Source organism: Coturnix japonica, chromosome 6 (assembly GCF_054131305.1).
Source record: "Coturnix japonica strain WE chromosome 6, WE-NBRP24, whole genome shotgun sequence".
Classification (NCBI taxonomy): domain Eukaryota; kingdom Metazoa; phylum Chordata; class Aves; order Galliformes; family Phasianidae; genus Coturnix; species Coturnix japonica.
In genome coordinates this window covers 40,192,182-40,204,013 of record NC_140668.1, presented here as the reverse complement: position 1 = coordinate 40,204,013, position 11,832 = coordinate 40,192,182, and the positions used below count along the sequence as shown (strand labels likewise).

Genomic DNA, 11,832 nt, shown 5'->3' with positions numbered 1-11,832 from the left:
AATTCATTTGCTTAGAAAACAAATAGACCAAAGCAGACAATCTCTCCAAGCTCCATCCTGCAGAGCCCACATTACGAATGTTAGCCACAAAGTCTGCATCTTGCTTCTTTTATGTCCATCCCCTTTACACTGAAAGAAGAAAACCACTGATCAGACCTGAATTGTTGCATCCCACCAGTGGAATAAAGGCTCACCTTGCACCTAGAGCGCTTTCTGAAGCATCAAGTGAGTATTCTCCAGCATTACAAAGCAGCAGCATGAAGGTTAAGAGATGTACCTAGGGAAAAGGAGCAAGCAATAGTATCTAGCATTGCAAATAAGGAAACGTGTAACCTGGCCTTCTTTCTGGAGGTAATGTTAGCACTCAGTCTCTTAAGAAAGGGAAGGTAGAGAGCCCCAAGGACAACAGGAACATTCAGCTGCAAAGTACTTTATGACCAAGAGACAGCTTCAAGCTGAATGCCTTTCAGGTACACGTACCATCTCCCCAAGCTTGACCCAGGAATATGAGTGTGTATTTGCCGAAAGACAGAATGCTTATGTGTAAAGGTGGCTGGAGGATCCAAGTGCAGAGAAGGAATTTGCTCTGAAAGCTTGTCAGAGATCAGCAACAAAATCCACCTGCTCTGTAGGAAAGAAAACAAATGTAAGAGGGACAAGGTCAGTTGTTTCCAGCTATGCTGCAATAAACTGGCTGGGTGAGGGACCATTTACTTCTTTCTCCCCATCTAATCCTCCAGCAAGTGCTCTTCTCAGTAAGAAGGAATGGAGACTAAGGTGCACCAGCTTCCAATACCACATACAGTTCTGAGAAGAATGACACCTTACAGGGTTTTAAGGAACTAAGGCAAAAACTTCCTGTTAGCTTGATACCCAGGACACCCTCAGAGCCCACTGGGGACTACATTTAAACACACTCACCACTACGGAGTTTAAGCCAATTGTGTCAAGTAAGTCACAGCTGCAGTAAAAGCAAAAGTAAATGCTCAGCATCCAGAGAAAGGCTTTGATTCAGCTGTTTTCTGCAAGACTGTCTGGATCATGATGCTTCTATCTGAGGCAGTGTTAGCCCAACCAAGACACTGCAACAACTCACAGTTTCAAAGAAGTCGCACATTCTTGCTAGTTTTTAATAACTCTATAATGGTGCCAGTTTCAACGGAATAACGATACTCTTTGGCTCAACCCAGGGTTCTCAACAAAGCAGCAAAAAGGCCTTCCAAGAGGAGCTAAACTTATTCCATTGGACATACCAATGAATAAAGTCAGTCCTACAATATATTATCTATTTACTGTGGTTAAAACCAAAGCAGACACAACAACCGTTAGTGACCTCTTGCTATGGATTCAAGGGCAAAATAAATCTTTCATTTTCCTTAAACACACTGTACACCATTCCCGCAATACTGCCACCAATGACTGGAAATTAGCATTAATACTTTTGGAAACAAAGGCTGCCAGAGCACAAAACGATCACCATACGGCTCTGCAACAGAAACAGAGCAGAAACAGATGTGCCATTTGTTACTTTGGAGAAAGCTTTGCAGCTGGGAGCTGGGTACCTTCCACTTACCAGCACACTAATGAATGAAGACTTAAGGTCTGTCTTTTTCTCCCTGAAGGGTGAACACCTGAATGGTTTTGTCACTGTGCTTTATATCCTATACATCACCTCCATGAAAATTCATGGAACTCTACTACCTCAACAACAGTTGACACTAGGGAGCATAACTGGATACAGCTTAGAAGAGTACTGAACCTAACATCTTTTAATTCAAATACCCAAATAATTGGCTTTCTTTCAAAAAACAGTTTAGTTCCACTCTCAGTCTGCACCTTAATAAACAGATTTCTCTACAAGGGGAGCAAGCAGCCAACTACAAGGATGAATTAAGGAACAAAGTGGGAGAAGGTCTCTTTAAACCGCATGGTCTTTATTTCAGTGCCAATGTTACAGATACAACACAAATATCCCAGTCAGAAGTAAATCAAATGGAATCCGGGGAATCTACAACAGGCTCTGGAAATTAAACTGGGGAGAAAGTCTGGAATAACTGAGAACAACTCTGCAGTTGTCGATGAGTCTTCGATGAGTCTCCCAGCAGGCAACAGAGCTTACGCTCAAAGACTGATCTACAAAATTGAATGTGTCCTTTCTTACCATAAGCCACAACTAATGGGTCAAAAGGCTTTGAAATTAACCGTGGTAGAAAACCAGCTGCTCCTTACATCGCTACATCTCTTATACATCACCATACTTTCTGGGGAAGCTACAGAAGACTGAATCTGTATGGCTGCAGCCACTGATGGAAAGAAAGAAAATTCAAGTGTAAAGTCTTCATTTCCAAGAACAGCACCAATGCAATTTTATCAGCCTCACTGGCACCTCTTTCCTGCACTGTCCCGGGTTTGTAGATGAAGTCCCATGGCCTGTCTTGCTCTTGGTACATTTCACATAACTAAGAGATGTGTGTATACAGTAACGCACTGAACAGGCCAAAAAAGCCTCCAGCTCCATTACACACAGGGGATACAGTAAGAAAGAGGCAAGGCGACCTAAAATCCCCCAAGTTCCCATTCTGAGCCCCAGCTGAAAGTGCCTGAAGATAATCCAGCCAGTAATGTATGAAAACACACCTTGACCATCCCAGGGGAAAGGAAAAAAAAAAAAAAAAAAAAAGACAGCAGAAAGAAGGGGCAGTTGTTCACTTGCTGCAGAGAAAGGAAGTTTCCCTGCAAGAAATTCCAGACTTCTCTTCCAACCAGGCTGTTTTTCTTTGGGGGTAAAGAGGCAGGGAAGGGAGGGAATGTTGCTTCTGGCTGTGAATGCATGTGTGAGGGAGTGCAGAATAGCCTCCACAAGCCACCAGCCTCATCAGCGGAGGAGAGGAGATTAGTCTTAACAGATATGCTTCAAAGTCAGCAATCACTTCAGGAAAATTCCTCCTCATCAGCAGGTCTCATCTGTTCCCCATGCCCATGGTGCAGTTTAGGGGACTGCCAAGGATCACAACCTTCTTCCCAGAGTTCTTTTGATTGGGTGGGGTGAGAATAAGAATGGTGCCAGAGCCTCACTGCCAAGACTGAGGGGGGAAGTTGTTGACTTCTGCTAGATCCTGCATTGCTGAGCCCTTGTGATTATATGTCAACTTGATCCGCATACGTAGTTGTTGCTACAAGAGAAAAGGAAACAAACAAACACACACAAATTCAGGTCTTCAACAAAGGTCAGCAGATTTCCCCAAGTCCAGCTCCCTGTCCCACATCTCCTGAAAAAATAAACCACAAATCCTTCCTCACCACAAAAGCTTGCAGGAAGTATGTGTAGAGTAAGCTATGACACCGCAGATAAGTGCTTAATCTGGCAGGATGCTGCTTTCCCACTGTAGTTCTCTGTGGTTCTCTCAGTTGAGTAAAAACTTTCTCAGAAAAACTAAAGCACTGATTCTACTCATCTCTCTCTCTGCACTGGCCCTGCTCTCATTAACACCAAGGTCCTTAAATATAAGAGTAACTGTCTTGCAGTCCCAATTAACCATGGAAGAAAGCAGGAGACAGATCTGACTTTGCTACACTGCACTTAGGCTTACATGGAGAAAGATATTATTTCCTATGCTGCTGACTCAGAAGAAACGGTCTGGAAAATTGCATAGCTCAGTAGCACTGGATGAAATAGCCCAAGAAAGACTAGAGATATCATCTCTAAGAATATAGTGGCTAAATGACAGAACAGCTCAGAGACTGCTTTACACACTGTTGCTTGGCCGCCACCCAGATACTAGGAGGATCTTAGTATTTGCCAGAGCACAGCATGTTCCAGGTTTTCTGTTCCCTTCAGTGCCCCCCAAAAAGTCTATATGAGAATATGTAAAAAGAATAACAAAAGAGATGAAAGGAGAACATAAACAGCTCCAATCAGCCTCTAGCTAAAGAAGTTATATTTGGTACTGTTCTGGTTAACTGGCCATTGTGTAGAGTGCACTGGTCACTGTAAGAGTATAACTTTGTTCACCTACTCTGAAGAGTTAAATTCTAAGATCTTTCAGTCTGATCACTACAACTCTCCCCATCTTCACCATTAGTTTCAGCCCAACAACAGCATAATGACAATCCACAACCATGTGAACAGCTTTTTCAACACTGAAAAGACAAAGAGCTACCTCCTAAACAATAAAGTTGAGGCGTTTCATTCAGAATATTTGAAGTAACTTAAATTATCTCACGCACAGGACTCTTGTGAAGCTGCACTTGCAGTCAACAGCAAGCTAAAGGACAGTAAGCATTACACACATGGAAGAGGTATAAAACAGTGGGTAACAGCAGAGGGCAGCAAAGAACTAGCTTGCACCACTATTCTCAAGGATTCACAGGAGACTGAAGTCCCAACAGGAATGCATATTTCAGCTTATACAGCCCATACGAGAAGGATACATTCCGACTTCTGGCACATTACAGGAAAGCTTCTAAACCCCTCAATGTTTATACAATAATTTTAATATCTTCTCCAGAATCCACGTGGAAATTCATACCAGATTTATATAAGAAAGAATAATAACCCACGTGCCTTACTAGAGCCAGAGAGGAGTATACTGTATAGAGACAAGGGGAGGTCATGGGAACTGCACACTAGAAGACTGCTATTTCAGTGAAATCTTTGGCTAAGATTTAAGAATTTCATTTCTCAAACTTGCACATCAGTCTGTTTAATCAACTTTCAAGAAGTGTCCCCTGCAGACAGCAAGAAGGAACTTTCAACATACTGAAGTCTGAAAAGCAAGCATCTTACCATTTCACTTCTACACCACAAACACCAGGTTCTGCTCCTCTAGAGAGATCATCTAGAAACTTGTTTAACTATACTGATGCATCAAACATCCACAAATTAGAGGCAGCAAAGCACGGAGTCTGTTCTAAAAGTACAACCAAACAGAAAGCAAAAATCTTTGCCTTGATCCTCCTGCCTTTTATGAGGTTTTCTTACACAGTATTTTCCTAGCCCTAAGCAAAAACATTCTCACTACCACACATAATTCCCTACCACTAAAAGCACAACTTCCAGGCACTGTCTTTTTAACTCTTCTCAGAATCACTCACCTTTTGTGGATTCAGGACTTTAATGACCTGCGTAATGGTCCCCGAGTTAAATGCAGGGATGACACTGCTGCTAGGAGACAGAAGCTGCAGTTGGAATGTCTGAAGAACAAAATAAAAACAAGTTGACGCTTAATCAAATATGAATATAAGCTAATTGATTTGTTTGCACTAAGACCAGGAAGAAATTAAGTCCTGACAATACACATACAGGTACAAGGAAGTCAAGTAACCAGTTCTTTGATTCCTTATCTGCAAAGGACAAAATGTTTTGTTGCCCACCATCTTTTTACACAAAGATCCAGATGGCACAGATATAAGGGGATGAGGGCTTACTGTGGTCTATCAAAATTAGCAGTGATGCACTGTTTCAATTTTGACTCTCAGGTGGAACAGCCAACACTGCTCAGCACATCTTTAACTTCAGGAGCACTGTTCTCTCCCTCATTTCTTCCTGTGGCAGGTGCGAAACTTTCAAACTAAAGGTAGAGCATTAATAATATCCAGGAGTGAAACTCTGGAAAGGGAATATGCTTTCCCAAATTTCGACATTTCAATCAAATCCTGCTTGAACATCCTGCTCTACTACAAACTACGTAGTACCTATCTCCCATATTTTGTGCTCCAGCTAATTTTCAAGAGGAGACAACTAACTGCTTTAAGGAGAATATTTTATCACTATGAAGGAACTCACTTCAAGTTTTATATGCAGCTAATACTTCCAAAGCATTTTCTTTTTCCCATGTATTTATAGCTACAAAGAGTACAGCATATTTCTTAGAAACTAAGAACGTAGGGAGAGCTTTGTCTTGTTTGGTTGTTTGTTGTTTTTTTTTGACTCAACATTTTCCTGGGCATGGTTTAGCAATTTTTCTAGAAAATGGTGATTTTCAAATAAGCTTTTATCAAAGCAGATCAGAGAATTGCCCATTCCACTTGTAACCTTTACTTTTTGTTTTGAAAGGTGATGACTAAACTAAGCACAACAAGAACCTATTAACAGCTCACCCATGCTGCATGTATCTGTCTACATTAAAGTACTTGGAGCTGGCCCTCTACTTGTCATTGTAGTTGCCCTAAATGGTTCTACCTTTGGTACTGCAGCTTGGAAAACAAAATCTGTCATATCCAGCTCTGTGCTGTTGGAGGCCTGTATTGTGATTACAGTGACACTGGGGTTGGTATTTGATCTCTCAAAGCTGAAGTCAATCTTCAGCCCATTCTTGTTGTATGCAGTAATTGAAGGGATTCCTGTAGAAAACAGAAAAAGTAGCAGACTTGAGAATCTAGACATCATTCTCAGCATCACAGAACTCATATCCTTTACCCCAGAACACAAATTCTTCTGTAGATCAAACAACCTCCCCTCCTGCTCCAATGTGTGTCACACTTCACAATGAAATTTCCTTTCCGTTACTACCCCTTGTTTCCTCTTCTGCTGTGGCACCTTCAGCTAAGGTTTCAGATGTCCCTAACCTGCAGCAATATCATTGAAGAGAGGCTGTGATGACAGTCCATCAAGCAGGAATGGAGGCTGTGATATCTGGGGTGCAGGGGCAGATACTGGGGAACCTACAAGAAATGTTGGATAATTATTAGATTTTGCTGTCACAAAATGAAGGGTAATTACTCCACCAACTCAGCTGCTCAAATATCAATACATACTATTTCTATATGTAAAGCACTACAAATAGTTCTTTTATGTTGTCATTTGTCCCTCCTCAGCTTTTATTCAACAAGGACTGGCTTCTCTTGAGCAAGCAGGCATTCAAATGCAGTAATTTCTTGAATCTTATTCTCTCTGGAAAGGCTCATACAGCAATTCCAGGCTGGAATGCGAAAATACAGAAGACCCACTGTCTAAACATTAAGTGCCAATCTCTGACGTCATCCCCTGACACCCACCTGTATGTTCTTGTCAGGGTCTGTATTAACAATCATGAAAACAGAGACTTAATAGTGATGAACAAGCCAGCCCTTGAATCTTTAATGCTCATCCTGACCCACCCCAGGAATGAGGTTACATAGACTTTCAAGAGGTGAAGCCTACTCACCTGTTAGGTTGAGGTCTCCAAGTAGGTCAAGGAGCTCCCCACCAGCAGATGCTGGCTTGCTTGTAGGTGCAGTGGGGATTACAGGTGTTATATCATTCCCCCCCAACAAGTCCAACAAATCATTTGCCTAATGAGAAAATAAAAGTTACATATTCATATTTCTGCTGATTTCCCTTACAAATGGAATGAATTCCACTTGCCCTCAAATTAAAGACAAGAGCTGCTGACTGATTAGAGTGTTTGTTAGGTTGGCTATGTTTCCAAGGGATCAAATTTCCACCTTCTTGGAACCACAGTGGCAAGAGAAGGATGGAGTCTGAAGAGACAAACAGGTTGGGGGATATATGAATTTACCCCATCATGCTCTTGCATTCCCAACAATAACCTCTTCCATACATCTGTTCTTTGCACTAGAACCATCAGAGCAGAAACGTGACACAGTTGATCATCAGGCCACAACTTACAAAGAGGCAGTGAGAGGAAGGGAGTCTGCCTCAGCTTACTGTTGAAAAGTCAGTGGTTAGCACTCTGAGCTGACAGGCAGTGGAAACTTATGTTAGATCAGTTTCCATTACCTGGCTACCAGGCTGCAATCCAGAGTGTGGAGGTTTGGATTCCTGTACCGGTGTTTCTGTCTCTCCATTGGTCTGCACAATCTCAGTAGGGCCATTGGTGGTGACTTTCTCCATTACCGGCATTCTCTCAAGCAGGGCTGGCCTGAAAGAAGCTGACATAGTTATACTGTGCCATCTTCTTGGATCCCAATCCAAGCATATAATCATTCAAGGGAAGATATACACAGCGCAACCTGCCTCTTCCATTCAGCTCCACTGCAGGGGAACTGTAAGACTACATAACAGCTTCAGGTGGTCAAAAACAATCCCCGACATATGGTGCCAGTGTATGTACATTAAATGTCAGCTGACAGTGTAACAATACCCTTTTTCTCTTCCAGCACTAAACAGTTTTCACAGTGGGGCTAGGACAACAAAGCAGACTAAATAACTGAACAATTGTGGATTAACTGCATTCAATGGATATCTGACTGCTCTGCTCCATACTCAGTTGAGTCAGAAGGTCAGCTGATTGGCTGAAACAGGTAACAAAGTTGGAACAACAAACCACCATGCTCTCCTAAGTAAAATTTAAGTTTCCAAAAAGTGTAAGTTTGGTCCTCAAGAGTACCCTCCTGAAAGGATACAGAAACTGGAGGTGAAGAGGTGCAGGATGCAGAATCCTGACATCAATACAACAAAACAAGTGATACAGGAAAAACTGATCTATTATACAAGAAAGGCCATTACCCTCATGGATCAAGCCTCAAAGCACTGCATGTAATGTGAGCAAGTTACACTGTCAACATCTTTTGGACTGAATGAGATTTCCAGTGCCAGTAATCCCAACAGTGGGCCAAGTTTTTGGACACCATGACCAGAAGAATTACCTCAATCTCAGAACACAGCTTAAGAAAAAAAAAAGTCAGTAGATCTCTGCACATTTATTCCAAAGGTTTTTTTAAGATCAGCTTGAATCTAACAACTGGTAAGGTTAGCATGGCAAAAGCTACCTGCAGACACTTGCTCAGCTAGCAAATTTAAGATTCAACACCTAAATCACAGAATTGCTCATGTTGGAAAAGACCTTAAAAATCATGAAGTCCAGCCAGAAAGTGAAACTACAGTTAACTTCAAACTCAAAATGGGAAAAGTGTTTTGGAAGGGCAAGCCTGTGATCTCAGAACACCTATCACAGGATATACGAAGTTCTATTAAGTGTTTTAAGATCAGGGAGCGATTGCAGTTCCTCTGTAATTTTACCAGAATATCCAGATTAATCTCTTGGTAATGTACTATGTTGAAGACCAGTGTAGATTATCAGTCTTTTAGAACACTACAACTCATCAGCACTTACCTCATGTGATCATATTTCTTGAATAGTGCATTATATTCCACTGCCCTCTGTTGTAGCTCCACATCAATGCTGCTGCCGTAAATGGAAACTACCTTCTTAATGCGACTGCAGGGAAAGTGAAAGGAGAAACAGCAAAACACTATGGAATTAGCAGCAAAGAGCAAGAAATTAGCACGTCATCCAGAAGACACTAAGTGAGCTACATTCAAGAGGTGCACCATGTAACTGACTTGAAGTGGTCGTCACTTCTGCTTTCCTTGATTATCTGTGCAATATCACTTTTTCAGCTGCTCCTGTTTCTTCCCAACAGTCAGCAGGTGATCAATATATCACCATAACGTATACCACACCAAAGCTCAATGACCCACAGTCAAGCCATAATACAAAATAAGGCTATTTTTCTTCCCAGAAAAACAAAAATGGAAGGAGTCCACTAAAAGCGAAGATTTTCCTTTTCATTAATAAGCTTTCAAGCAAGGACATCATGACATAAACTGCCCACACAGCAGAGGACACCCACAAACAAAACACTGTGAATTGGTGGAATTTTTTCAGCTTGCAAGCAAAGGAGAACTGTAAAAGCCAATAAGACTACTCTTAATCATGGAAACAGAACATGTCCAATGAACAGTTCTACTGAAGCCAACCAATGCCAGAATATATGCTACAACGTCCTACGCAGAATAACATCAAAGAGAACTCACTTGACAGTGCAGGTGAACCTTGTGGAAAGCTTCATGATGGCAGTGAGAGCGTAGCCTCGTGTAACAGATGCAGACATATTAGATATCAGAACACTTTCTAAAATATCAAGAACTTCGTCCTCTGTTACCTGAAAAGGTACAGGAAGTTTAGACTTAAACAGAGATAAGCTCTGCAGCAAGCCTTCCATAGTATACTGTAAAAGCTTCTCTTGCTTAATGAGCATTTCCTACCTCCTCAGTAACTTTGTGAATGTGCAGCATGTATGCAGCATATGAAACGGATACATACCGACAGATGTCTTTCAATATTTTACTTTACAATAAAGCTCCTGTTCCACATATTGAAAAAAATACTGTTATCATCAAAACACAGAGATTAAACCCCAGTTGACACTGTGCAAGCTAGGCTGTGTAGCTCACTCCTCAAAGACAAAGCTGGGTATGTTTATATAGTCTGTGCCAGTAGCACGGAAAAGAGTTCCCATTCCTGGGCCCACCACTACTAACTAACCATAGACATCACTACTAACTGTTGCAAGCAATCTCCTCACATAGCCATCAAACAGCTCTAGCCTCATCCAAGTACACACTTGCTCCTTTTCAGGTTATACCTGTATAGGCTCCTCTTCTTCACACTGACCAGACACCAGAAGATCTCCATACTCTCCTATGCACCAGGAGGCCACTTGCACCAGTGGCTGCTGTTAGAAGAGTAAAAAAAAAAAAAAAAAAAAAAAAAAAAATCAGACACCTCAGAGATAAATGCATTCCTGTGCAAAAAACCCTAAACTACCACTGTTTTCCAGAGCCAGCTTACTCTTGCTTCCAACCAAGCAAATCCTCTACAGCAGAAGTAACAGAGTTCTTTGGTTTGATCAAGAGTTCCTTAAGAGAAAATCAGAAGAACAAGTCCGGAAAGAATAAACGTTTTCACTGCAATCTGTCCACTGGAACTAGACACCATAATGCTGACTTATCTTGATATGTTTAGCAAATATATTTATTGCGGTGCAGTAAGGAAACCAAAACCGCTTGTATTAGGTACTACCTGAGAATAATCACCAAGGATGGCTTTGTAGAGTCTCTGCACAGTGTAGGCATGCATCTCCACACTATTAGTTATCAGCTGGATCAGGTTGGGAACAGCATCATCACGAACATAACTTCCTGCCTGTAACAACATTAATGTATTCAAGGAAAGAAGTTGTTAGGTTACATTACACAACTTCTCGGTAACACGTAGCAGCTGCTGACATCCTTCACAAAGCCACATGATTCATACACGTTTACAAAACAAACAAACAAACAACAAAAAAACAACCACCACGTTATCATCCTCAAGTACTCCATGGCTGATTTTGCTTTGTTGAAGTACAAAACAGTACACTCTCCCAGGGCACTCAGCTATACCCAGAGTAAACTGAGTAAACTCAGCTTGGATTAACTTTAATAAACTGTTTTAATGCTTTCCTTGCAAGTCACTTCAAGGCTGCATTCACTCCCTCCTCAAAGGGCTATATATTGGAATGACAGAAAGCACGAGTTATCCTGACTTTGAAGTCACTGCAGTAGAAAAACTCTGCTACACAGTCTACTTGCGTATTAGCTGCCTTAAGTCATTATATAAGAACACTTCAGTTTTGCACTGATATACTTTACAGCTGTCCCCTAATCAGTGATAAATAACTACCTATAGAATTCAAGAATTTTTACAAAGTCACATATAAGAGAGGCAATTTTACTTACTGTTGTTAAGACTCTCATGATTGTGTCTATGTGCCAGCGTTTGGAAGGAGCGTATCTGACAAAAATAAGAATTAAAGAACTATGAGCCTTAATGCCAGCAAAAAACAAAACAAATTCAGCAGAACCTTCTCCCCATTTTATCACCTCCTGGCCCACCTTTTCCTAGAATAAAAAAAACTTAATTCTTTTACCTTTTGTTACTAACACTGACATTGAAACGTTGAATGAACATACAAGCACAGCCATAGCTCACACATACTTAAAAATCAGCCTATTGATTATAATGGCTCAACTTTAATCAGATCATCTCACTTGCACATGTAATC

At 41.3% G+C, this 11,832-nt stretch overlaps 1 protein-coding gene across 5 annotated transcripts in view; it reads right to left on the bottom strand.

Annotated features, from left to right (window-relative positions):
- Nucleotides 1–1,913: 1,913 nt before the first annotated feature.
- Nucleotides 1,914–11,832, bottom strand: part of AP1G1 (adaptor related protein complex 1 subunit gamma 1) — a 29,538-nt gene continuing 19,619 nt past the window's right edge. For 4 of the 5 annotated variants that reach the window (XM_085551294.1, XM_015874252.2, XM_015874251.3 and 1 more), the window contains 11 exons: nt 11,507–11,561; nt 10,809–10,931; nt 10,372–10,461; nt 9,761–9,888; nt 9,057–9,161; nt 7,721–7,862; nt 7,146–7,272; nt 6,568–6,663; nt 6,182–6,342; nt 5,095–5,193; nt 1,914–3,173 (listed from right to left, as the gene is read on the bottom strand). In XM_085551294.1, coding sequence (XP_085407420.1) covers nt 3,072–3,173; nt 5,095–5,193; nt 6,182–6,342; nt 6,568–6,663; nt 7,146–7,272; nt 7,721–7,862; nt 9,057–9,161; nt 9,761–9,888; nt 10,372–10,461; nt 10,809–10,931; nt 11,507–11,561 — 1,228 coding nt within the window. In that variant the 3' untranslated portion in view covers nt 1,914–3,071. Of the gene's footprint in view, nt 3,174–5,094; nt 5,194–6,181; nt 6,343–6,567; nt 6,664–7,145; nt 7,273–7,720; nt 7,873–9,056; nt 9,162–9,760; nt 9,889–10,371; nt 10,462–10,808; nt 10,932–11,506; nt 11,562–11,832 lie in introns of all 5 variants that reach the window. The other variant, XR_014947603.1, reaches the window with a different exon arrangement.